At 42.2% G+C, this 27,089-nt stretch overlaps 1 protein-coding gene across 1 annotated transcript in view; it reads right to left on the bottom strand.

The window, feature by feature from the left end:
* LOC144595940 (kalirin) overlaps positions 1 to 27,089 on the bottom strand; it is a 351,636-nt gene that overhangs the window by 66,735 nt on the left and 257,812 nt on the right. Inside the window, exon 10 of the mRNA XM_078403892.1 lies at positions 4,553 to 4,675. Within this exon, the coding sequence (XP_078260018.1) occupies positions 4,553 to 4,675 (123 nt within the window). The remainder of the gene's footprint in view (positions 1 to 4,552; positions 4,676 to 27,089) is intronic.

Genomic DNA, 27,089 nt, shown 5'->3' with positions numbered 1-27,089 from the left:
ACACTAGCATAAATCAGCTTAATTCAGCTCTAGTTCAGTTTAGTTTAGAGCAAAAGCATGGGAACTGGCCGTTCGGCCCACCAAGTCCATCCAACCATCAATCAGCCGTTCACACTGGCTCTATGTTATCCTCGTCTCCCGGGGCTAAATAACCTACAAATATACATGTCTTCGTGATTTTTCAGGAAACCAGAACACATGGAGAAACCCCCAGGGACAGCGTGCATACTCCACACAGTGGTCCGGACCGGGTATCTGGCGTGCGAGTGAGTTAGCACCGCTACCAACCGTGTCGCAGTCCTGTTCTCAATTTCTGTATTTTTTGTATTTCAAAATACTTTTTCCAGCATTTTTGAAAAATGAGTGTGTTTTTCATTTCCCAAACACTGTGATGCATTTATATACAGTACATGTAAATCAGTCATGGTCATGAAATTGTACGGCATTATTTTCTGTACATATGACATAAGCATGATGTCTTGCTCGACTGTTCAGAAGCTTCTTGTGAAGGAAGGAACTGCAGATGCTGGCTTATGGCGAAGATAGGCACAAAGGTCTGGAGCAACTCAACGGGTCTGGCAGCATTTCAGCAGTCTGAAGAAGGGTTTCAACCCGAAACATCACCTACCCTTTTTTCTTCAGAGAAGCTGCCTGACTCGCTGAGTTACTCCAGCACTTTGTGCCAATCGTCTAGAAGCTTCTTGTGCTTTGTTAATATTTTTAAGACCATCCGTGAGGGCTTAGATCTCAAACCTCACATTGAGAAGTGAAGGTTGCCGTGCATGAATTCTGTTAAATGGGAAAATCATTCCACACCAACTAACAGATGAATAGTTCACTCAGTAGAACATCAGCTTTCAAGCTGTTGGGTTCAAGTATCATGTGGGGAATAGAGAGGGTGAATGCACAAGAGTCTTTTACCTGGGTTGGGGAATCAAGAACCAGAAGACATAGGTTTAAGGTGAGAGGGGAAAGATTTAATCGGAATCTGAGGGTCCACTCAGAGACAAGATACTATAACAACATTGAAAAGACTCTTGGATATGTACATAGATAGGAAAGGTTCTGAGGATTATGAGTCAAGTGCGGGCCAATGGAACTAGCTTAGATGACACATCTTGGTTGGCATTGACAAGTTGGGCCAAAGGGTCTGTTGCCATGCTGTAAGACTCTATGTACCTCATGTAGCAAATCTTTAGATCAATACTCCTATAGATTGTAATGAGCATGCTCCATTCCAGAACACATTGCAATCAGCAAAGATAATTTTCTGAATTACCATTGTGAAATGGCCTTGGTAGGAAAAGTTGTGAAGGAAAAAGTTGTTGTTTGAGTCCATAAGTTAATTCTTAGATTTCATCCCATACTGGGGATGGCAAAACCATCTCTGAATTTTGTAGCTCAGCCAGTACATTTGCACAGGCAATTGGGGATTAATTGGGAGATATGCAGGCAGCAGCACAGTTACTCTTAAAGCCACACTAGTTTATTTCAAATACAAATTAATGCGAGGCAGGATGTTTTAGGCTGCAACATAGTGGGATTTTCTGGGTGAAAAGTGCAAGCGTACAGCTGATGAGTGTTGTAGCAATGCTTTGGTGGAAACTGGCAGTTCAAAAATAAACTGACTTCACAGATAGCTTGGGAATGTGTAACAAAGTGTGTGAATTGTTCGTGTCCTTTCCGCAGAGGATGGAAATGCTTTTCACAGCCAATAATGTTGAGATTGAGGACAGTGCTGAGCATGCATTTGAAAGGGAACGGAAGACACAGAAATCGATTCTGATATGTTTTACACACTCCCTAAGTTGGTAGTGTCATAGAAAGCTAGAGATTTTTGCAGAAGCAGTTGGGAGGTTAGAAATGTACTTCAGATAGCAGAACTCTATAAATATGGCAAGTGTAATAAGCACATGGGAAAAACTGAGTGAGTGATTATATTGTCCTTCTGAAAGAGCTATCAAAAAAATAGAGCAGTCCAGCACATAAATGACCTTTCAGCCCAACTTGTCCATGCCAACTGGGAATCCTAACTAAACTCACCATTTGCCTTTGACCCTCCTCTTCTTTCCTATGCATGTACATGTCCAAATGGTTTTACATGCCATATTTGTTACTATTTCTTCTTCCTCTGATAGCTCATTCCATATAAACACTGTCCATGTGAAAAAATGGATCCCCAGATCTCCTTTACATTTTTTCTAGTTTTAGATTCCCCTAGCCTGGGAAAAAGACTGAATATTTAACATATCTGCATTCCTCATAATTTTAGAAACCTCAATCAGGACATCCCTCAGCCTCTGATGCTCCAGTGAGAATAAACCCAGCCCATCCAATCTCTCTTTTTAAGTAAAGCCTTTCATTCCAGAGAATATCTTGGCAAAACTCTTCTGCACTCTTTCGAATGCCATCTTACCCTTCCTGCAGTGTATCAGCCACAGGAGGGGCTCTGAGGGCTGAGAGTCGCAGTGTTGCTCCCGTTTCTGCTATACCTGACGTTCTCCAGCTGAGTCAACAGGAAATGGGATCAGCCTCCTCCTCTGCCTATGTACCAAAGATTATCTACTTGGAGAAAAACAATGTTTCACGCAAGGTGATGTTCAGCAGACACTGCAGACCGAGTGATATTAAGGAGCTTCTGTGCACAACTGTTGGGTTCAGCAGGATGCCTAACAACATCAGGCTAAGGGACTGTCGATGAAAACTGGCCTCTCGGCTAACTCGAGTACATTTACATTTGTTTGAATGTCAATTAGTGTACATTGTCCCTTTTTCAAATAAATTATTCAAATTTTAAAAAAAATAATAAAACTGTACACAATCAACCAAGAAGACACAAAGTGCTGGAGTAACTCAGCAGGTCAGGAAGCATCTCTGGAGAAGCTTCTCCAAAGCAACACTTATCCATGTTCTCCAGAGATGCTGTCTGACCGCCAAGTTACTCCAGCATCTTGTTTTTGCACCTTTTTGTAAACCAGCATCTGCAGTTCCTTGCGTCTCCATAAGGAACTGAGTTTGTCCTCACCAATGTTTTGTATGACTGCAACTTGGCAACCTAATTCTTATGCATATGATGCCACAGTGGGCACAGTGGGGCAGCGGTGGAGTTGCTGCCTTACAGCACCAGTAACCTGGGTTCAATCCTGACCACAGGTGCTGTCTGTACGGAGCATGCACGTTCTCCCTGTGACATTGTGGGATTTTTCCGGGCGCTCCAGTTTCCTCCCACATTCCAAAGATGTGCAGATTTCAAGGTTGATCGGCTTCTGTAAATTGTCCCTAGTGTGTAGGATAGAACTAGTGTGAACGTGTGATCGCTAGTTGGTGCGGACTCGGTATGCCGAAGGGTCTGTTTCCATGCTGTAACTCTAAACTAAACTGTACATGAAGCACATACAGATGGATCAAGTTCTGAAGAAGGTACCACTTTTTTACTACTTTATCCATCTGTATTGGCATTTTTGTGGGGGATAAGAATTTGTATCCCAAGATTGATTTGTATATCAATACCCTCGAGGTCACTGCTAATTACTATATATATCCTGTTAGGATTTGACAATTATCACATATTTGGCAAATTTCTGAATTGTGCTCTAAGAGATATGAATGTCTCCGTCTGAACTGTTAGACATAAAGAGCCTCACATACAATCTGGCCTGTAAGATTGTAAATAATACCAGGAAATCCTGTTCTTTGCCAGCCAAACGTAAAACTACATTCAAAGGTCAATTTCCAAATGATGTGACCCACGCAAGACTTGTTAAATGTTCAGAAGTTATTATACACATGGAGAGCTCAGCTGAAACTTCATGAGTCCTCAAAGATTGATGTGAAAACAGAGGATTCAAATGTGTCCAAAAACAAAATTGAAAATGAATCTCATCTTGTCAAACTAGTTTATTCAAAGGGGCGGCAGAGTGGTGCAGCGGTAGAACTACTGCCTTACAGCGCCAGCGACCCGGGTTCAATCCTGACTATGGGTTCTGTCTTTACGGAGGTTGCACGTTCTCTCCATGACCTGTGTAGATTTTCTCCAGGAGCTCCGGTTTCCTCCCACACTCCAAAGATGTGCAGGTTTGTAGGCTAATTGTCTTAGTAAAATTGTAAATCTTCCCTAGTGTATGTTGGATACACTAGGGAAGATAGTGTTAGTGTGCGAGGATCGCTGGTCGGTATAGAATTGATGGGCCGAAGGGCCTGTTTCCGTGCTATATCTCTAAACTAAACTAAACTAAACCAGATAAATGCCAGACTGTGTTGTCTTCAATGTTCAAGAAATGCTTGTGTGAATAATAGGACAAAGAACAGCAACAGCACAAGAACAAGTCCTTTGGCCCAAAATGTCTGTGCTGATTGAATTGTAAATAATTTGATTGCTTTGATTCTGTGTGTTCTACAAAAACACTGTTATTTTTTATAATTTCCTTCACAAAGTATTGCATTAGTTGAGGAAGAAAATTTGGACCTTTAAGCTGTGTTAACAAATCCCATGGAGAGGTTTGCAAAAGTAATGATTTAAGAATATGATACGAGAATGAAATAGTATTCAGACCTGGGCTACTTCTTCAAAATCATCGTGCCTCTTCTGGAGAGCGCGAGCTCGATGGAGTGACTTTCCAACCCCAGTGTGTTTACTTAAAAATGCCTCCCCATGGTTCTCAATCCAGTCCAAAACCTGAAATACAAACAAAAATGATGGTATATCAGCAGGGAAACCAGCAGAAGCAAACTTTTAAAATACATAATGATAACAGTACACTGCGGCGATTATTTCATTGTCTTTTGGTAAAAGGGATTTTTAAAATCAATTCGACAAGTGAAAAGCTGACTTGGAGACATCTTGTCTGTGATAAAAATTTGTATGAAGTGCCAACTATTGAAACTCTTTAGAAATAAATTAATGGGGTTTAAGACCAATAAACTCTAATAATATTTAATAAGCAGAAAAGTGAACATTGTTGTCATAATTTTAGCTTAGAGATAACAGGGCCTTCGGCCCACCAAGTCCACGCTGACCACCGATCACCCGTACACCACAAAAAGACTATAACAAGTAGGAACTGGAGTAGACTATTTTGGTCCTCAAGCCTACTCCACCATTCAATAGAACTATGGCTGATCGAACATTCCTGAAGTCCACTTTCCTGCTGTTGCCACAGAACCGTTTCCATAATAATTTACTCTATTACTTTTCCAACAACAGGGTAATTGACTTAAAAAGCCACAAAGTGCTGCAGTAATTTAGTCACCTTTGGGAAGGGTCCCAACCCAAAATGTCACCCATCTATGTTCTCCAGGGAAGCTGCCTGACCTGCTGAGTCACTCCAGCACTTTGTCTTATAATTGCTCATTTCTTGCCTCCACTTTTTTCCTGAATATGAGAATCAAATTGGCAAATTTCCAACTCCAGGTCACGTCTTCCAAATCTGTGGATTTCTGCAAAATTATAACCAATGAATCCGTGATCTTGGTAACACTTCTTTAAGGATCGTGGCTTGAAAACCATTCATGCCAGGGGACATATAAGCCTTTGGCTCCATGTGTTTGCCTAATACCAAATCTCTCATGAAGATTATGACATTTAATTTCTCCCCAGCATTATTCAGTGTTAATGGAATATTTCCAGTGCATTCTATCATAAAGACTGATGTAAAATATCTATTTAACTCTTCCCAGCCTTTTCTCTTTGAAGCCAATGTTCACATAAACCTTTTCTTATACTTGAAGCAAATCATTGTCCATTTTTATATTCCTTGCTAGTTTGCCCTCATAGCTTACTTACTCCTTTATTATGATCTTTTGTGCCTTTCTTTGTTGAATTTATCCCAGTCACTGGGCCGATCACTAAACTTGGTCTCCTTACAAATTTTCTCTTTCAACAATTGCCTCTTTAACCCCTCTGTTAACTTACAACAACTGTAAAAAATGTGTCCCAGGAATTGCCATCACTCCAAATAATCCAGACTCTGATTACCAACAAAAGTAATTAAGAACAATGGAAAATGAAATAGACATGTTAAAAAAATGAATATGTAGTAGTAAAGGATCAAAAACATGATGCAATAAGCAAATAACAAAAAATTATTTAACCTAACCCATATAATTTTGAAAAACATCGCCTTTATTCTTATCTTCCTCACTGTAGCCTACAATCCCATGGCCACAGTGGCGCAGCGGTAGAGTTGCTGCCTTATGCGCTTGCAACGCCGGAGACCCTGGTTCGATCCCGACTACGGCTGCTGTCTGTGAGGAGTTTGTATGTTCTCCCCATGACCGTGTGGGTTTTCTCCGAGATCTTCGGTTTCCTCCCACACTCCAAGGATGTCCAGGTATGTTGGCTAATTGGCTTGGTGTATATGTAAATTGTCCCTAGTGTGTGTAGGATAGTGCTAATGTGCAGGGATCGCTGGTCGGTGTGGACTCGGTGGGCTGAAGGGCCTGTTAGACATAGAAACATAGAAAATAGGTGCAGGAGTAGGCCATTCGGCCCTTCGAGCCTGCACCGCCATTCAATATGATCATCCAGCTCAGTAACCTGTACCTGCCTTCTCTCCATACCCCCTTATTCCTTTAGCCACAAGGGCCACATCTAACTCCCTCTTAAATATAGCCAATGAACTGGCCTCAACTACCTTCTGTGGCAGAGAATTCCACAGACTCACCACTCTCTGTGTGAAGAAATGTTTTCTCATCTCGGTCCTAAAAGACTTCCCCCTTATCCGCACTGTATCTCTAAACTAAACCAAAAGTACAGGTTCACAGCTCCTGCGCCAGGATTAGGCAGAGTGAGTGCGGAGATCTCCGCTACTTTCTGCCCTGTTATTAGACCCCATCTGGTCTATTGACAGAATGACAGTGGGCAAGGCTCAACCCACTATCTTCGAGCAGGGACTTTCCAATTCAAATGGGAATCCCAAAACGTGCTGCTACTGAGAAACACCAGCAATTCAGCATGCCAATTGCAGCAAAACTCAGCAGAATCTGAGCTCCTTTAGTTATGACAAGACAAAGAACAAAGATGATATTTTTAATGACGTCAAATATTGTTCCCATCTCATGATTCATTAACATCTTCTTTGGATCAAAAGGCAACAGTAATTTTGACAGATAAACTTATTTTAAACTTACAATTCATAGGGTCATAGAGTTTTCCAGCATAGAAATGGGCTCTTTAGCCCAACTCATCCATGCAAAATGAGGTGCTACCTTGAGTTAGCCCCATTTGCCTGCATTGTGTCCACATCCTTCTAACCTTTCCTATTCCTGTACCTGTCTAAATATCTTTTAAAGTTTAAATTTTAATTTTAAAGTTATAATTGGTTAAATAAATAAATACAACTAAATGGTACCATTGATTTAAATCATACAAGTGTACCAGACAATCATACATTTGTATTCAGTATTATTTCAACAACAATTATTGCCATAATTTGTGATAGTTGTTTCATTAATCTTTTTTTCACTAGCTACATTTGTAGACAATAGACATTAGGTGCAGGAGTGGGCCATTCGGCCCTTCGAGCCAGCACCGCCATTCAATGTGATCATGGCTGATCATTCACAATCAGTACCCCGTTCCTGCCCTCTCCCCATACCCCCTGACTCTGCTATCATTAAGAGCTCTAGCTAACTCTCTCGTGAAAGCATCCAGAGAATTGACCTCCACTGCCTTCTGAGGCAGAGAGTTCCACAGATTTACAACTCTGCGAGTGAAAAATGTTTTTCCTCATCTCCGTTCTAAAAAATTTGTCCTACTTTGTGTATTTGTTTCAAAGTCCCAGTTGAGTAAAATCTCACCGATAATTTGAAATAAAAGTAATTCATTTGAAAACATGCTTGATATACTCTTCAAAACAGCAGCTTCATGAGATGAAATGAGCGTCTGTTCAGAATAATAGATGTCAAACCTGACCACATTATGCTGTATTTTGGTGCCTGAATGGAGTATTTTGCTTTGTGCTTTAAGTGTCTGATGGCAGATCAGTTGGATAAAAGCTACTGTTCCCTTTCGGACTGAGTTGCTGCATGATATGTTTGAGTGTAGTTAGCTTTTTGTCGCAAATTTCTCAAAGAATCAATACTAACAATAGCCGTGGTCATTTTTTTCATTTCATTAGGGCAGCCCAGTGGCACTGTTGGCAGAGCTTCTGCCTCACGGCACCAGAGACCGGGGTTCAATCCTGACCTTGGGTGCTATCTGCGTGGAGTTTGCAGATTCTCCCTGTGACTGCGTGTTTCCTTCAGGTGCTCCGGTTTCCTCATCCCAAAGACTTGCAGGTTTGTACGTTAATTAACCTCTGTAAATTGCCCCTAATGCGAAAGTGGGATAACATAGAACTAGTAGGAATGCGTGATCAATGCTCAGCGTTGAATCGATGGGCCGAAGGTCCTGTTTCTATGCTGTATCTCTCAACTAATTTCTCACAGGAAAAGACACAGAGCAGAAGATAATAGAGTAGAGGTAATAATATAATGACATAAGAAAATATAAACTAAATTTTGACATTTTGAATTGTCCAATAGATATCGATTATTTCAAATTTACAACAGGGGAAATGCAGAGGAATGGTAACTATGAACAACCTACTGAACCACGATAACTTTTGCCCTTATTGAACTGCCTTTGAGAAGGCGGTGGTACCATCTTCAATGGATGAAGGAACTCCCAGCGTGGTATTGGGGTGGAAATATTGGATTTAGGCACAATAAGGATAAGAGAACGATGATTGATTGATTGATTGAAAGATACAGCATGGAAACCGTCCTTTTGGTCCACTGAGCCCATGCCAGGCATCAATTGCCCATTCACACTAGTTCAAGTCAAGTCAAGTCAAGTCGTTTATTTGTCACATTTGTCACAAGATGTGCAGTGAAATGAAAGTGGCAAAGCCTGCGGATTGTGCTAAACTACAAAACAGGATAGAAAAGAAATAAATTTTAACAAAAAAATAAATTAATACAGTAAATTAAATTAGTCCCCGGTGATATGAGAGTTACCAGTCCTGATGGCCTGTGGGAAGAAACTCCGTCTCATCCTCTCTGTTTTCACAGCGTGACAGTGGAGGCGTTTGCCTGACCGTAGCCGCTGGAACAGTCCGTTGCTGGGGTGGTAGGGGTCCCCCCTAATGTTGCTGGCTCTAGATCTGCACCTCCTGATGTACAGGTCCTGCAGGGGGGGGCGATTGTAGTTCCCATAGTGCGTTCAGCCGAACGCACTACTCTCTGCAGGGCCTTCCTGTCCTGGGCAGAGCTGTTCCCAAAACAAGATTGAGATGTTGCCGGACAAGATGCTCTCTACAGCCCCAGAGTAGAAGCACTGAAGGATCCTCAGAGAGACTCTAAATTTCCTCAACTGTCTGAGGTGGTAAAGGCGCTGCCTTGCCTTACTCACCAGTGCGGCAATGTGTGTTGTCCATGTCAGATCTTCTGTGATGTGGACTCCCAGGTATTTAAAGTTGCTCACCCTATCCACAGTCGACCCATTTAACTCCAGTGGCGTGTTCGTCCTCGGATGTTGAGCCCTTCTAAAGTCTACAACCAGCTCTTTAGTTTTTGTGACATTCAAGAGGAGGCTGCTGTCCTGACACCAGAGTGGCAGATCAGCCACCTCCTCCCGGTAGGCCTTCTCATCGTTATCGGAGATCAGGCCCACCACCACAGTGTCATCAGCAAACTTGATGATGGAGTTGGGGCTGAACCTGGCCACACAGTCATGTGTGTATAGGGAGCACAGGAGGGGGCTAAGGACGCAACCCTGGGGGGATCCTATGTTTAGGGTGAGGGGGTTAGATGTATGTCTCCCCATCTTGACCACTTGGGGCCTGGCGGTGAGAAAGTCCAGGACCCAGGCACACAGGGTAGTGTTAAGCCCCAGTTTCAGCAGCTTCTCAGCAAGTCTGGTAGGGACTATTGTATTGAAAGCTGAACTAAAATCAATGAACAGCATCCTCACATCGCCCCCACCTTCTGGCTGTCAAGATGAGAGAGAGTGGTGTGCAGAACCTGGGAGACCGCATCATCCGTGGACGATATGCGAACTGTTCGGACGGTATGCGAACTGCAGCGGGTCCATATTGCGAGGGAGGAAGACACATATGTGGTTCTTGATCAGCCTCTCGAAGCATTTCATGACCACCGAGGTGAGGGCCACCGGTCGGTAGTCATTCAAACAAGCTGGAGAGGCATTCTTTGGCACTGGTACGATGATGGATCTTTTGAAGCATGTAGGGACCATGGACTTGGCCAAGGAGAGGTTGAATATTGTGATAGAGCACTGGAGCAAGCTGAGTGGCACAAGACTTTAGTACTCGCCCAGATATACCATCTGGGCCTCCAGCTTTCCTCGTGTTCACACGCTTCAGAGCCCTCCTCACGTCGTGCTCGGACACCGAGAATGTGTGCACATCCCCAGCGGTGAATCCCCCTCCAGCCTCGCTAGCCAGCGTGCTGGCGGTGTTGTTTTTACCCGGCGAGCTAGGGGTAATGTTGCCCGTCTCGAACTGTGCGTTGAAGGAGTTCAAGTCATCAGCTAGGGAGGTGCCGGTACTTCCGGTTGAGAGGACGTTGCACCGGTAGTTAGTTATAGTCCGTAGCCCCTGCCAAAGGCGCCTGGTGTCCTGCTGCTCCATCTGCGACTCCATCCTGACCCTGTACCTCCTTTTTGCTTCCTTCACCGCCCTTCGCAGTCGGTAGGACTCTACCTTGTAGTTGGCCATATTGCCAGGCCGGAGTTGTAAGCAGCGGTGCGAGCATTCAAGGCAACACGAATAGACCTGTCCACCCAGGGTTTTTGATTAGGAAAGATGCTAACCCTTACCGTGGGGACGATGTTGTCGGCTATTGTTGCAATGAAGTCCGTAACCGCTTCCGCGAACTCACTGACGTCTCTGGAACTTGCTTGGAACATATTCCAGTCGACATCGCTCAGTGCATCTTGCAGCATGACCTCTGAATGGTCAGACCACCACTTTACGTCCCTCGTCACCGCCGTTTTCCGCCGTTTTCAATGATAATCCACTTTTGCATCCACTCCACACACATTAGTGGTAATTTTACAGAAGTCACTCAACTTTCAAACCCACAAGTATTTGAGATGTAGGAGAAACCAAAACACCCGGAGAAAAACCCACGTGGTCACAGGGAGAACGTGCAAACTCTGCAAAGACAACACCTGAGGTCTGAATCGAACCCGGGTCTACCAGGTGTGCAACTCACAATATAGTTAAAAAAGCATGACCATCCTCTCACACGTGCATACCACTGCAGACACACCTCTGATTCCTGCCGGTATAAGGATTATGATTAGAGTCTGGAAGAATGGCGTAAGGTATGTCACTTTATTGTAATTCTTTTTGTAATAATCTTCTTCATGAGCTCCTTCTGCAGCACAAGCTGAGGTCACACTCATGCTCACTTTACCAAGTTCTTGTCACCCATGCAGCTGTACTGCTGGATTAATCCCTGGATCAGCTGTTTTAATTTGGACAAGCTTTCCCTGAGGAGGAGGCTGCAACATGTACTGGGCTTGCCAAATCACTAAGAAAGGACCACACAAGTAGGACCAACAGCTGACGTCCATAAACATTGACAGAGCAATGATTACTTCATCCGCTTTTGTGATAATTTTATTTTCAGGAACAGAATGTAAAAACAATGCAAGAACAAGAATGAATCCTTCAACCCATCATGACCATAGATCAATGGTCTATATCCACATTTGGTCCATTGCATCTTATTTCCAATAAATTTGGTTAATAAATAATGTCTGTTAATCTCAGATTTTAAATTAACAATTCAACCGGCAACGATTTCTGCTTACGGATGGAAATTCTAATCTTCCCACATTTCCGTGTAGGTAACTATCACTCCTGAAAGTTCTGACTCAAATTTTTATGCAATGACTCTTTGGACTGTTTTCCCCAGACAGTTCAAGTATTTTCAAACTTCCTTGACAGTTGCAGAAGGACAAAGAAATTGTTGAGGAAAGGGAAAGTAGAATATGAGAATAACCGAGAGAGAAATCTATGAACAGAGCTGCTGTGAACATGTACAAATGGAAAAGATTAGTGAAAATAATGTGCATCCCATCCAGACATAGACTGAGGAAGAGGAAATGGCTGAGAAATTAAGTATTCGCCTTCTGTCTTCACAGAAGTGGTTGGAAACTTAGAAATAGTGGGGAACAAGAGATGTCATGTGAGTGAGTTGAAAGAGTTTAATATTAATAACAAGATAATATTGGAGAAATTAATGGGGCCAAACATTAATAAATCCCCAGGACCTAATTGCCTGGTTTTGAAAGAGATGGCTACGGCAATGGTGAAATCACTGGCTGATACCTTTCAGACTTCAACAGAGTCCAAAACAGCTTACACAGATTTTAAGGTAGAAAATATAGTTCTACTATTGAAGGAAATAGAGAAATCAGAGAACTACTTTTTGGAGGATCAGGAGACACAAGAAATTGCAGATCTTGAGCAAAAAATAAAGTACTGGAGGAACTCAGCAGGTCAGATGGCATCTGTGGAGGGAAACTTAGTCTGAAGTAGGGTCCCAAACTGAAACCCTCCACAGATGTTGCCTGACCCATTGAGTTCTTCCACACCTTGGTCTTTGAACTATAGAACGGTTTAGCCTGACATCAATAATATGCAAAATGCCCTTCAGCCCAACTTGCCCATGCCGACCAAGATGCCCCATCTACGCTAATCCCACCTGCCCGTGTTTAGCCCATATATGTCCCTCTAAACCTTTCCTATCCATGTACCTGTCGGAAATGTCGTCAAATGTTGTTCTCGTACCTGCCTCAACTTCCTCCTCTGGCAGCTTGTTCCATATACCCACCATCCTCTGTGTGAAAAAGCTGTCCCTCAGGTTCCTATTAAACCTTTCCTCTCTGTGATTGAATATATTCAAGACAGACATTAACTGTTTTTTGGATATTAAAAGAACTGAGGCACTGAGGTAATGATCTTATTGAATGACAGAATAAGCATGAGAGATCAATTTCTTCTATTTCAATGTTCTCTTTTCAATCTTGAAAACTTCATTTTCTTTCGCAAACCTCTAAATTCCAAAGAATCCAAGATAAAATTTTGGTTAGCAATTGCTGCTCTCCATCTATGGCTAATATATCTTTCCCAACATATGGCTACATTTTTTTAGCTGCAGATTAACTTCTTCCTGCAGACATAAAGACTGCAATTTAATCAGCCTTTTGATTATTTTCTGCAGCTGTCCGTCACATTTTAATGATTTATGTACTGAAGGAATACATTGCTTCAACCCTTCAGTTAGAATATACACTGTTCTATCTCTTCCAGGGGTAAAGATTGATTGAAGGGGGAATGTTGGGTTGGATGCATAGGAAATCCCATCAAATAGTGTCATGGGTACTTTATTGATTGAAACACACAGCATGAAAATAGGCCTTTGGGCCCATGCCAACCATTGTTCACCCATTCCCACTGGATCTATGTTATCCCACTTTTATATCCACTCCCTACACACTAGAGGCCACATTAGGGCCATGCAGAGGCCAATTAAGCAAGAAAATGTACATCTTTGGGATGCAGGACAAAACCTGATCACCCAGAGGAAAACCCATGTGGTGGCTAGGAGAATGCGCCAACTCCACACAGACAGCATCCAAGGTCACAATCGAACCTGGGTCCCTGGCGCTGTGAGGCAGCTGCTTTACCAGCTGCATCACTGTGCCGCCCATGAAGAGGTTGACAAGACCTTGGTTCAATACACAGTTAGCACCTCTGATAGCACAACATTTGGGGAATTGCATCCTAAAGAGCCAGTAGGTTAATGTTATATTTTTATATTGACAATAGACAATAGACAATAGATAATAGACAATAGGTGCAGGAGTAGGCCATTCAGCCCTTCGAGCCAGCACCGCCATTCAATGCGATCATGGCTGATCACTCTCAATCAGTACCCCGTTCCTGCCTTCTCCCCATACCCCCTCACTCCGCTATCCTTAAGAGCTCTGTCCAGCTCTCTCTTGAAAGCATCCAACGAACTGGCCTCCACTGCCTTCTGAGGCAGAGAATTCCACACCTTCACTACTCTCTGACTGACTCTCTGACAACTTATCTAAGTCATCATTATTAATAAAATGCAAGAAAATTAGGATTATTAGTTGTCTTATATGTAAATGAATGACCAAAGAATAAATTCCAGATCAATGTTCCTTTTAAATTCTTGTGACAGGTGTGGAATTTCAAGAGGGCTGCAGGTGATCTACATTACTAAAACAATTGGAAAATTGTCTTTCGTGACTAGATATAGCGGGATGCTTACTGATCCTAATACTCTCCAGCATCTCTCAGCTCTCCCACTAAGCCCAATTTTATTAACAGTGTTATTTCTTTGATCTTCCAATGATCAAACTGAAATCAGATGATAGTAAGTACATGAAGAAACTGCAGATGCTGGTTTAAGCCGAAGATAGACACAAGAAGCTGAAGTAACTCGGCGGGTCAGGCAGCATCTATGGAGAATAGGAATAGGTGACGTTTCTTCAGACTGAGTGTCAGGGGAAAGAGAAATGAGAGATATAGATGGTGATATAGGGAGATAGAGAACAAATGAATGAAAGATATCCAAAAAGTAACAAAAGGTGGAATCCACAATGATCCATTGTTGGCTGTGGGCTAGGTGATAATAAGTTAAACAGACAGAGAAACTTAATAGGACGGCAGTGAAATTATTACAATGATTAGGGTGTGGGTGGGATGGAGAGAGAGGGGATGCAAGGGGTACTTGAAGTTATAGAAATCAATTATTGTACCGCTGCGTTGTAAGATGCTCAAGCAAAATATGAGGTGCTGTTCCTCCAATTGGTGCTTGGCCTCACTCTGGCCAAGGTTTAATATGAAATAAAGTCAGCTGGCTACACTGCCATCCAGTGGAGTTTTTTTTACAGATTTCTTTGGGAGATTTTCCAAGATCATTTTATATTATTAACAAATTCAAGTAATGTTTCAAGCCAGTATGGAGCAAACTCGGTGACATATCTTTAATTTCACTGGGAAGAAATTGGAGCAAGGATCTTTTTATCAAAAGACCACCCATCAGAAAATCTTTCCAGCGGGTGTGGAAGAAATTATGATGGCAAGCACAAGGGATTCATCAATATATCATGGATGCATATTATTCTATTCAATTTTGTACACATTGGCTTTCTGATAATCTGTGCTACTTCTATTAATTATGTATCTTAATTATGTTATTTGGCAGTCCATTTGTACCGTTATTATTAAATCAGTCCTGTATGTCCTGACTCCTTATATGAGATTTGTGGTGAGGATGTTCTTCAGACAATTATGCCTGAGTTACTTTTCTAGATGGGTTAAACTGTGATCCTCAAGTTACAACTTTCACCCCAAACCACCTCTTTTGTGACTGTTACCCTTCATGTCCACATTATTTGAGCCCACCTTGTTCTAAGACCCATCTCTTGCTCTGTCGATTCTATTTCCATTGAACTACCGGATATACACAACATCCTTCCTGCATGTTTATACTTACTAGCATTTTTAATTATTACTCCTCAATCAACATTTCACCATCAACAATTAGAGAATGGTCCTGAGCTACCCTCTCCCGCCTTGGAGATCTTCGGACTATAGTTAATTGGACTTTACTGGACTTCATACATGCATACTCTGAGAGAGAAAGATAGATCAGCCATGATTAAATGGCGGAATAGACTTGATGGGCCGAATGGCTTAATTCTGCTCCTATAACATGAACTTCATCTTGCACTATATGTTAATCCCTTTATCCTGCATCTGTGCACTGTAGAAGGCTTGATTGTAATCATGTATAGTCTTTCCACTGACTGGATAGCATGCAACAAAAAGCTTTTCACTGTACCTCGGTACACATGACAATAAACTAAACTAAACGAATTAAATGTTGTTTCCTCTCCAAGTGATTGAAATATTGTGACTTTCTAAACATATATCTGTATTTGCCACAACACCATGATCGAATATCTCCAATTGTATTTCCATTCCTGTCACAAAAATAAATCCAATTGAAGGCACAAATGAAAACTGTGATCATGTTCGCAATCACTCCAACTTTCTTGATCTCACTGTAGGCATTGATATTAGCAACAACGTGACTTACCTCAAATGTTCTTCTCCACTGTACAGTTCAGAAGCAAAGGGATTACTTACCTAGTGCCTTTCCCAATTATCCTATTCCAGACATCCTCACACACTTAACTCTGGTGTCTCTTCTTAACCTTCTCCTAACTTTCATACTGCCCCTCTTGATGTCATTCATATTTTCAAGTTCCAACAGAATGCAGGCTTTCTTACTGCCTTTCTAAACACTATTTGCAAGGCAGTTGGATGGGTCTATCCATTTACCCTGGTTAAATACTGCAAGACTGAAAAACATCATCCTTCACCTCCTCTTTAATTTTTTTATTCTCCACACTAATTCCAAAACGCTGTTCATTTTGATTCTGAGCCAGGCTTCCTATCCTGTATATGTTTTCAATTATAAAGGCTACCTTCTCCAACAAACGTAACATCCCTGTCTCTGTCCCTACCTCTTTCTATCTGCTATTGAAATCTTACTTCATGCCTTAAGGACATTGAACGTTTAATATTCTCTTGGCTAGATACTCTCTCCACTCTCCAAAAACTTCAGCACATCTAAAATTCTGCTCCCGATATGAAAGCACCATTATTCACCAGCCCATGTTTATTAATCTATAAGGTTCCTGGTTCCTCAATAAAACAAACATAAAGTTCTCAACTCTGCTTCATTTTTCTATGATCTTTTCACAGTCTATGCTTGTGACCTTCTGTAAATTAACAAGCCTGCAAAATGTTTGTGATCTTTCTTCCCTGGTTTATACTGCCCTGCCCTCCATCAACATTCTTTCTTTCAATTATCTCGGCATATTGCTACATAGTTCCACTCCTGACCCTTTCAGGTGTGGAAATTTGATCATGCTTTGCAATTAAAAATTGACTTTGCATAGAGTGAAATGTAAAACAATCTGTTTTGTATCACTCCGGATATTCAACTGGGCAGTTTTCATTTTGAGTTGCATTTGCATGTCTCATGCAACAAATGAAATACTTAATTGTTGCTGAGCAGGGGAAATTAGACCCAATTGCCAAACACCTCTACCGTTAGTCCTTCATTTCTTGAATTCCTTATCTTATATTGGCTAACTCCATGCACCCCTATAAAAGGTTCTCAAACAAAACTACCACCTCCACGAATTCCCACCATAAGACGTGGTCCTAGTCAACCAGACATCCTGAATTATCTTCAGATGTGTGCTTCAGACCAGCCTCCATTGTGCCTCAGATATCAGCACCACCCCCATCGCCCACCCCCAATTTTGAAATGTTGAACAAATGAAAATATCAGTGTCAAGGCAAAACATTGGTCATTGATAGCTCTGTGTTTCCCTCTATCATCTTGTCACTTACTTTGACTTACACATTCAATCGTTCAGTATATTGATATATCAATATCCAATCACATCTCATGGCTATGTTCTACAGATCAAGGCAGCACAGTGGCACAGCGGTAGAGTTGCTGCCTTACAGCACCAGAATCCCAGGTTCGATCCTGGCTACAGAGTTTGTACAGAGTTTGTATGTTCTCCCTGTGACTGCGTGGGTTTTCTTGGGGTGCTCTAATTTCCTCCCACATTCCAAAGATGTGCGGGTTTGTAGGTTAATTTTGCTTCTGTAAATTGTCCCTGGTGTGTAGGATAGAACAAGTCTACAGGTATCATTGGTCGGCATGGACACAGTAGGCCGAAGGGCCTGTTTCCATTCTGTATCTCTAAACTAAACTAGAGTAAAATAATTTCAAAATTTCGATTTTGCTGATGTGACATTCAATGGTGAACTTTTAGGTAGTCTTGACAATGAGGGCACTAAAACCAAATCAGAAAGAATCACAAACTTAAGGATGGACATAGAGCACAGAAAAGTACACCACAGGAGCAGGCCCATCAGCCCACAATGTCCTTGCTGAACATGATGCTAAGTTAAACTAACCTTGTCTGCCTGCACCTGATCCATATACCTTAATTCCCTGTATATTCATGTGCATGTGCCTGTCTAAAAGCCTCTTAAATTTATTATCGTGTCTGCTTCCACCACCACCTATGGCACTCATTCCAGGCACTCGACACACTCTGTGTAAAAAACTTGCGCCACACATATCCTTTAAGCATCGCCCCTCTCACCATAAAGCTGTCCTCTGGTCCTTGACATTTCCACCCTGGGAAAAAGATTCTGACCCTATCTATGCCTTAGGAAAAGGTTCAGCAAAGGAAGTTACAAAATGGTGGCAACCTCTTTTTTGAAAGTCAAATTAAACTTCACAGGACAGTGTTGCAACACACCAGGCCCAACGTGCTGTTTAGGGAGGGGGAAGTGCTTGATGAGGACCTGTGATTTCCTCCTCCCCTGTGCCAAATTGTGCAAGCTGCAATTGCAAAGGGCATCAGAAGGTTGCTGAGCTTTCCGAAGAAGCTTCCTTTGAAAATTCAACAAGTATTGTGCAAATGGTTGCAATGTTAGTTTACTTCAGGGGCGGTAAACCACAAATTACTCAGCGTTCCTTACAAAATCTATCTTCGTGGAGCCAAATAATTGGGTGACTCATCAGAAATGAAGGTTAATCTAATTACACCAGGTCCCAAACTAGCTGTACCTCAACTTGCATTCCTTCTAAATACCCGCACAAATCTCTTAGAACTTAAAGTACAGCATATGATTTTTTTCCACCTCAAAGTACCATGATTTTGGATCCTACCACTGCTGGACATTGAGGGGCAGAGTCCATTGGGGACAATCCTCAAATAGGGGAAGGGATATCACCCAAGGGAGCCATGAGCGGCAACGGTGGTTTCTTTAAAGATAGGTGTGAACACTACTGAGCATGCACTACTGAATGTCCAGCAAGAAACAAGAATGGATGAAGAGATAGAGCAGGTAAATGCACAGTTTTTTACCTGGAGTAGGGGAATCGAGAACCAGAGTACATAGCTTGAAGGTGAGGGGTGAAAGATTTCATAATAAACCTGAGGGACAACTTTTTTACGCACAAATATTGTTCCGTATATGGAATGAGCTGCCACAGGGGGTTGAAGCAGTATTATCACAATGTTTAAAAAACATTTGGACAGATACATGGTTAGGATAGGTTTAGAGGGATATGGGCCAAATGTAGGCAGGTGGGACTAGTGTAGGTGGGGCATGTTGGTCAACGTGGACAAGTTGGGATGAAGGACCTATTTCCACGCTGTATAATTCTATAACTCGAAGAGTCTTTGCATGGGTTTTGGTTTGTATATATTTTTTAATTCTGAATAAATCTTACAAAATTAAAACAATAGGTTTTTATCAGCAGCGATTGCCGCTTTCAGACCACATAATGCTAAATATCCTGAGCTGACCTTCCCACCCCCTCACCTTCCCAAATAAACAGAAAACCACAGAGCCAAAATGCATGCCTGCCTACAAAAATCTCAGTTCTTATGATTCACTGTTTAAGATCCATCAGTGAAATGGACCAGATGGCAACTGCATTTTTTAAAACATTTTTATCTTAAGCCACTTTTTGCTTTCAGCTTCCAAATTGTTAATAGCCCACATATTTTATAGTTCCTCGCTCGTACACTCTTAATGATCGTATTATTTTAAGCTTTGTTAACCACAGTTGTGCCATATGCTTCGTTGCTAAAACAAAACAACGCATTTCACATTTAATAAACAAAAGCAGCTGACCTTCAAATATAAAAGTACATCTAACTACTGCCAATTTTGCATTGCATCCCTCTACACATAAAAGTAATACAATTTTAAAATAGTCTGAAATTTACTACGCAGTTAAATTTACTTTTGGTTAATGCCTTGAGTTATTTTACTTGCAAAATTTTAACTACACTAGCATTTGAAGTGATGAAGCACAACTTCATGGCAAATGGCAAATGTTGCTGAGAAAAGATATTTCCTGCGCGTCTTATGTGGACTAACTTTTTTACAGGCTCAGACTTTTTATTATGTATCTAAAGATTTCTCACTAGGAATGGAAGGTGCAAACAATTAGGTGGAGGAGTGATTACTGATATTCCTTACATGTCCTGCAGCTGAGAACGGAAATGTGCCTGTAGTGAATGGTTCACTCAGTGGCCTTTGGAAGCAGATGGGGAAACAGGCACTTGAGAATAAGAATCACTGGAGCTGGCCAATTATCTAAAGGCAAATGTCCTTAGTAAATGCAACCCAGACCATGACACAAACCAACCTCCCTTCCATTGACTCTATCTACGCTTCACACTGCCTCAGCAAGGCCACCAGCATAATCAAGGAAGAGTCTCACTCCCGCTTCTCCTCTCTCCCATCAGGCATGTAAAGAAGTGTGAAAATACACACCTACAGATTCAGGGACAGTTTCTTCACAGCTGTTATCAGGCAACTGAACCATCCTATCAACAACAGAAGAGCGGTCCTGAGCTACCATTTATCTCATTGGAGACCCTCGGAATATCTTTAATCGGACATTACTGGACTTTATCTTGCACAAAAGGTTATTCCCTTTATCCTGTATCTGTACAATGTGGATGGCTCGATTGTAATCGTATATAGTCTTTCCGCTGACTGGATAGCACACAACAAAATCTTTTCACTGTATTGCAGTACACGTGATAATAAACTAAACTAAATTAAACTAACTAAACTGAAAATGATAATATAAAAACAAGCTGCTCCAAAAAGGTTTGGTTGTTGGGTCAATTGAAATTTTCAAGACTGATAAATAGATTTTTGTTAGGTAAGGGCATGAAGGTAAATATATACATACAGGTAATTGCTAAGGTACCGACCAACCACAATTTACTTGGCTGGTACAAGAGGTACTGGGATGTAATGGTCTTATCCTAAAAGCTACATTTCTAAACATATTTCCAGACAAGTCATTAGGCGCCAGTTTATCATTAATACTATTCCATTAATCAAAGCTGTCTTTCAAGGTGATTAACTCCATAAGGATTAACTAAAGATTAACAAGCACCATTGGAAGATAAACGCAAAGTGCCCGTCACTATTTTCCGTCAGGAAAACCAGTGTAAAGCTAGTGAATGGGGATTTGTATCTGGCTGATTGACTACAGTGTCACTGACCCCTGGAGGGGTTTTGTCAGGTCAGCTGAATGCTAATTTTTCTTCAAAGTGTGCCATCTGGCCCAGAAAACCATGGATGGGCAGGGGTGGGATGGGGGGAGAAGGAGGGAGTGAAGTAGGGGGTGGCGATGACATGACACTGACTAATTGATTAGACTTCTCTGGGAATTCAAACAATGTTACACATCCATTGTATGCTGGTACGGCAAGCAGCTAGCAAGGCTAAAAGGGAATGATAAAAAGGGCTAGAGTAACTCAACAGGTTAGGCAGCATTTCTGGAGAATATGGATAGCTAAAGAAGGGTGCAAACCCAAAACATCACCTATCCATGTTCTCCAGAAATGCTGCCTAACCTGGGTAAGTGGGTAAGCCTCAGTAAATTGACATGCAATAGGGTTGATCTAGTGGGATCACTATGGAACACTGACAATGGCAGGGAATTAGAGCCCTGAATGGTGCCATGGTGGCACAGCTGGTAAACCTACTGCCTCACCGCATCAGAGACCTGGATAAGATCCTGACCTCGGTTGCTGTCTGTGTATAGTTTGCAAGTTCTCCCTGTCACTATACGTGTTTCCTCTGGGTGCTCTGGTTTCCTCCAACATCACAAAGAAGTGCAGGTTTGTAGGTTAATTGGCCTCTGTAAATTGCCACTAGTTGATAGGGAGTGGATGATAAAGTTGGATAACATAGAATGAGTGTGAATGGGTGATCAATGGTCGCCATGGACTTGGTGGGCTGAAAGGCCTGTTTGCAATAATGCATCTCTAAACCAAATATTCCCCACTGTCCTCCTCACCAGAAAATGGGAATAATCCTATTCAGATTCTCCAGTTACACAAATGCTTATCTCAATCATCAACAAACCATAAATCGATTTTTTGCATTATTCCCTCAACATATACAATATACCCAAAGTGCTCACTAATAGATTATCTGGACCCATCTTCCCACAGAACTCCTAAACCTCAGGAGTGCAAAATCCTAATTGGGAAGTATAATTTCACAATCATTTGCATCCATGAGTGTGGCAAGTTACTGATTTATTTGTAGAAGTCGAAGTCTAAATGGATAGATTAATCGGCAATGGGACAGGTAAAAACCAAGTACACTGCTCAAATCCCAGCCAGAATAACATTGGCAGCAGTTATTGTGATTCTGGAGCGGCTCCCATTTCCCAGTGTCTAAAACTATATTGATCTTAGTCTTGAATGCCGACAATAAATAACAATCCATAGGTAGACACAAAATGCTAGAGTATTGCAGATGCTGGTTTAAATCAAAGGTAGATACAAAATGCTGGAGTAATTCAGTGGGATAGGCAGCATCTCTGAAGAGAAGGAATGGGTGACATTTCGGGTCGAGACCCTACTTCAAACTGAACTTCAGACTGGTCTCAGAGGGGTCTCGACCCGAAACGTCACCCATTCCTTCTCTCCAGAGATGCTGCCTGTGCTGCTGAATTACTCCAGCAATTACTCCCTCAACTCTACCTTTGATTTAAACCAGTATCTGCATTTCTTTCCTGCACACAATGACAATCCATAACTGGGAACTGTGGAACATGGAGATCAAGGAGGAAGGAACTAAAGCTCAGTAAAGACCATGAAATAGTCAGAGCAAGGCAGCATACTCTCCCACATTCTTATGATTTTTTTAAAAATCAGCTACTTAGCAACAACAAGACAGAAAGTTTCAACTGGCGAGTGGAACATAGAAACATCGAAAAATAGGTGCAGGAGTAGGCCATTCGGCACTTTGAGACATCACCGCCATTTACTATGATCATGGCCGATCATCTAAAATCAGTACCCCATTCCTGCTTTTCCCCCATATCCCTTTAGCCCCAAGAGCTAAATCTAACTCTCTCTTGAAAACATCAAGTGAATTGTCCTCCACTGCCTTCTGTGGCAGAGAATTCCACAGATTCACAACTCTCTGGGTGAAGAAGTTTTTCCTCATTTCAGTCCTAAATGGTCTACCCCTTATTCTTAAACTGTGACCCCTGCTTCTGGACTCCCCCAACATCAGGAACAGGTAAGTTTTAAAAGGTTGCTGTTTTTTAACTCATTGTAGGTCAGGAGAAACAGAATTGTTCTCCCCAAACACCCCAAACATTTCTCTGGCCAATACGGCATCATTAACCTCTCAGTCTATGAAAAGTCCAGCACACCATTAACTCAACAGTCACCGACCACCAGATAATCCTGGTTTGTCACTCCCATGGAGGAGACAGGGATTTCTTCCACATGAAATTGGTCTTTCCCAAAACACTAGAGAGAGGAAAGGGGCTTCTTTCGTTTAGTTAAGTTTAAAGATACAGCACGGAAACATTCTTTTTGGCCCACAGAGTCCACGCCGACCACCAATCCCCATATACTAGCCCTACACGATAGGGACAATTTTCCATTTTTATCTAAGCCAATTAACCGACAAACCCTGTAGGTCCTTGAAGTGGGAGGAAACTGGAGCACCTGGAGAAAACCCACGGGTTCACTGGGAGAATGTACAAAGTCTGTACAGACAGCAACCGTAGTCAGAATTGAACCTGGGTTTCTGGCGCTGTAAAGCAGCAACACCACCGCTGCGTCACCATACCGCCCTAATCAACAATCAACATTCAATCAACAAACAACTGGAACACGAAGGCCAAACAGAGAGCAGTTTCTTGATAACCCAGTCTGAAGAAAGGTCCTGACCCAAAATATCACCTATTTGTTTTCTCCAGAGATGCTGTCTGACCCGCTGAGTCACTCCACCACTCTGTGTCTTTTCACGAGAACCCAAATGAGTGGCATCAAGAAATCAAGTAGTTAGTCATAGAGGTTGTTAAGATAGAGTACAGCTGTTGCTGGAAGATATTAGCTGGAGATCATATCTACTCTTTGGTTTCTAGCCTATGCCTGCCTGAAGCGACTGTCAAGTTAGCTTGGCTGAGACAAATTATATCTCTTTCCCACTTTGGGAATTCTCAGTGCGTTTCAATCAAAACCAGCATTCAAAACCAGATTTCCCATTCGGGAGCACAGTGCTTCAAATGATCACTAGCTTTATGTTTCACAAAGAAAATTCAATTAACCAGATGTATACTCATTCCCAAATAAATTATTGTAAACAAAGCCACAAGGTGGAGCTCCTTGAATATATTTTCTTACATGTACTTTACCAGAAGCAGGCAGAATAAAATCTCAATTGAACATAATGCTGTAACTGATAAACCTGAAAACCTACAAATACAACAAATATAATAAATGTTCGACATAACTATTTTTTAATAGGCTAAAAAGGTGTTTATTCTCTTACATTTTGCATACCTTATTTGTCTTATTTGTTTCTAAAATCAGGGAAAAATGGAAAAAAGCCTTCATATTCTATTTACACTCTCAACTATCTCTTCTTTCCAACCCTCTTCTCAGACTCAATGTACAAGATATTTCAGTGAAGACTGTTCCCCCACCAATACTCCCCTGTCCAGCTTCTATTAAATCTAATTCATTTCTCCTGCCCATTCTTTCTCTTGAAACTCCTGAAGCATATTGTTTATCTCAAAATTACTCTTTCATCTCTCCCACTATTCATTATTCATGACTGCACTCCACAACAATCAAGCATAGAAGACGTGGGTCGAGTTGATAGAAGAGGATGGCTCCCACATTTATTGCAAGCAGAAGGGGGAGTGGTGAGTCACAGAGGGTGGAGGATGAAGTTAAGATTTTAAAAAACCCTGCAAGACTGGTTTTCCCTGAATGCTATGCATTATTAACTCCAGGGTGTGCTGTAATTTGAAAACCAATCTGGAGGCAGAGGCAGATGTCAGCGATCTGGAGGCAGAGGCAGAGGCAGAGGCAGCAGAGCATGGGCCAGTAAGTCCTCGGTCCAGCAATCTCCTGGTAAAATGGAGAATAGGCAAAGGAATCACAGGTGTATGAAGGAACTGCAGATGCTAGTTTATACCGAAGATAGACACAAAATGCCCTTTTTCTACCTTCAGTTCCCCGCCCCCTCTACTTGCAGTCTGAAGAGGGAGTTCTGACCTGAAATGTCACCCTTCCCTTTTCTCCAGAGTCTATTCCAAGTCTATATTTAATTCTACATCCACCACCCTCACCCAGTGGTATAAATTTGTCGTTATGATTGTTGGAACCGCAAATGCAGGTTTATTGTTAAAAAAAGACACAAAGCGCTGGAGTTTCGGCTTGGGACCCTTCTTCAGACTGATTGTGGGCGGGTGGGGAGGGAGAAAACTGGAGAAGCGATTAGGGTCAGGACAAAGCATGGCAGGTAATAGGTTAATACAGATGAGGAGGCCTCTGATGTACAGTTCCATGTTCTGCGTTCTGCCACCAAATGCTCAATCCGTGCCTTAAAGTCAGCTCTTCCAACCTTTCTCAACAAATCTTCCTGCTTCTCCGCTTAGGCGTTTCAACTTCTACAAGAAAATGTTGCCTACAATCCCATCTATACACTAAAACTCTCGTTTGTTTGTTCCTGAACTACAGCTAAAACGGTGCACGATAGCGCAACAATTTTAGGCCCACCTTACTCACCGTCGTCCCTTTGGTGCTAATGGAAGCGGTTTCATTGGAAGCGGTGTTATATTTTTTAATTTATTCACATTTTAAAGTTTAAATCTATCTCCGAGGGAGGGAGGTGAGGGAAAGAGAAAGGGGGTGGAGGGAGGGGAGGGAGGGGGAGGAGAGGGAAGGGTGTGGTGGGAGGGGGAGAGGGGGGGAGAGGAGGGAGAGGGGAGGGAGGAGTGGGGGAAGGGGGAGTGGGAGTGGGAGGTGGGGGGAGGAAGGAGAGGGTTGGGGAGGTGGGGGTTGGGGAAGGAGGGGGGAGGGGGGTAGGAAGGAGAGGGTAGGGAAGGAGAGGGTAGGGGAGGTGGGGGTTGAGGAGGGAGGGGGTGGAGGAGGGGAGGGAGGGGTGGAGTGGTGGAGGGGGAGGGAGGTGGAGGGAGGGGGGGAGTGGGGGAGGAGAGGGTGCAGCACCAATGCAAGAGTGGTTTGGGCCCAAAGGGTCCACTTGGTCCAGTCTGTTCTAAACCCATCATTGTCAATCTGTATTTGATTTCATTTCCATCCTTATTGTCATATCTTGCCACAGGCTCACCCTTTTGTGCATGACATTAGTTATATCTTCCAGTCTCATGCAGCTATCTGCAGCCATTGCTCCCAAAACACTGGCCTTCCTGTTCCCAACATAACATTAGATCACTGATCTATTATCAACCCTCCTGACATCTGGTACTTCTATTGCCCGATTCTATCTACTTCGGCAATTCCCACCGGACCTACAAAATAGATTTCATTCTCACGAAACCTTTATTGATGATTTATTTTTTCTTCCCTCTTACTTATGATCTGTTTTTCCTTCCCTGATACGGTCAGTGTTTTTGAGCTGAGTGTCTGCAAGTGAAAAGAACAGGAATGAGCACATAAGCGTCTCGTCTCTGATCGCCGTTGGTCTATATCACTTAGCATTTTTACAGCTATCGATCTGTGCTGAAAAAAACACTTCCTGGCGGCAGACGGGAAAAAGGCCAATGATCAAAAATGGCTGAAGAACATTGATTAGTTGCAATTCCCTTGCATGTTTTTTACTTGTACATTAAATGATATTCATTGGGTTGTTTTGGAACTGTGTTAAAGCAATCACATGTTTTTTACAGATAATGATTTGATTTGCCAAATATTTGATCTTGTAGTCTATATTAAAAAAACCTAAAAATAAATATGTAAGCGTGATTGAATTTTAACAGCAACTTCTTTCCTGAAATTAGTGTACTCTATTCGAGGAGCACGTAAGAGTTATGTCTCGTGGACCCTTGCGTAAGTCGGACGTTACGTAAATCAAAAATGGAAGTGCTACTGCGCACGTGCAAATTTACTACTTGAGGTGGAG

Source organism: Rhinoraja longicauda, chromosome 8, assembly GCF_053455715.1.
Source record: "Rhinoraja longicauda isolate Sanriku21f chromosome 8, sRhiLon1.1, whole genome shotgun sequence".
Taxonomy (NCBI): Eukaryota; Metazoa; Chordata; class Chondrichthyes; order Rajiformes; family Arhynchobatidae; genus Rhinoraja; species Rhinoraja longicauda.
Note: the sequence above shows the minus strand (reverse complement) of the source record. Positions and strands in the feature narration are given on the sequence as shown.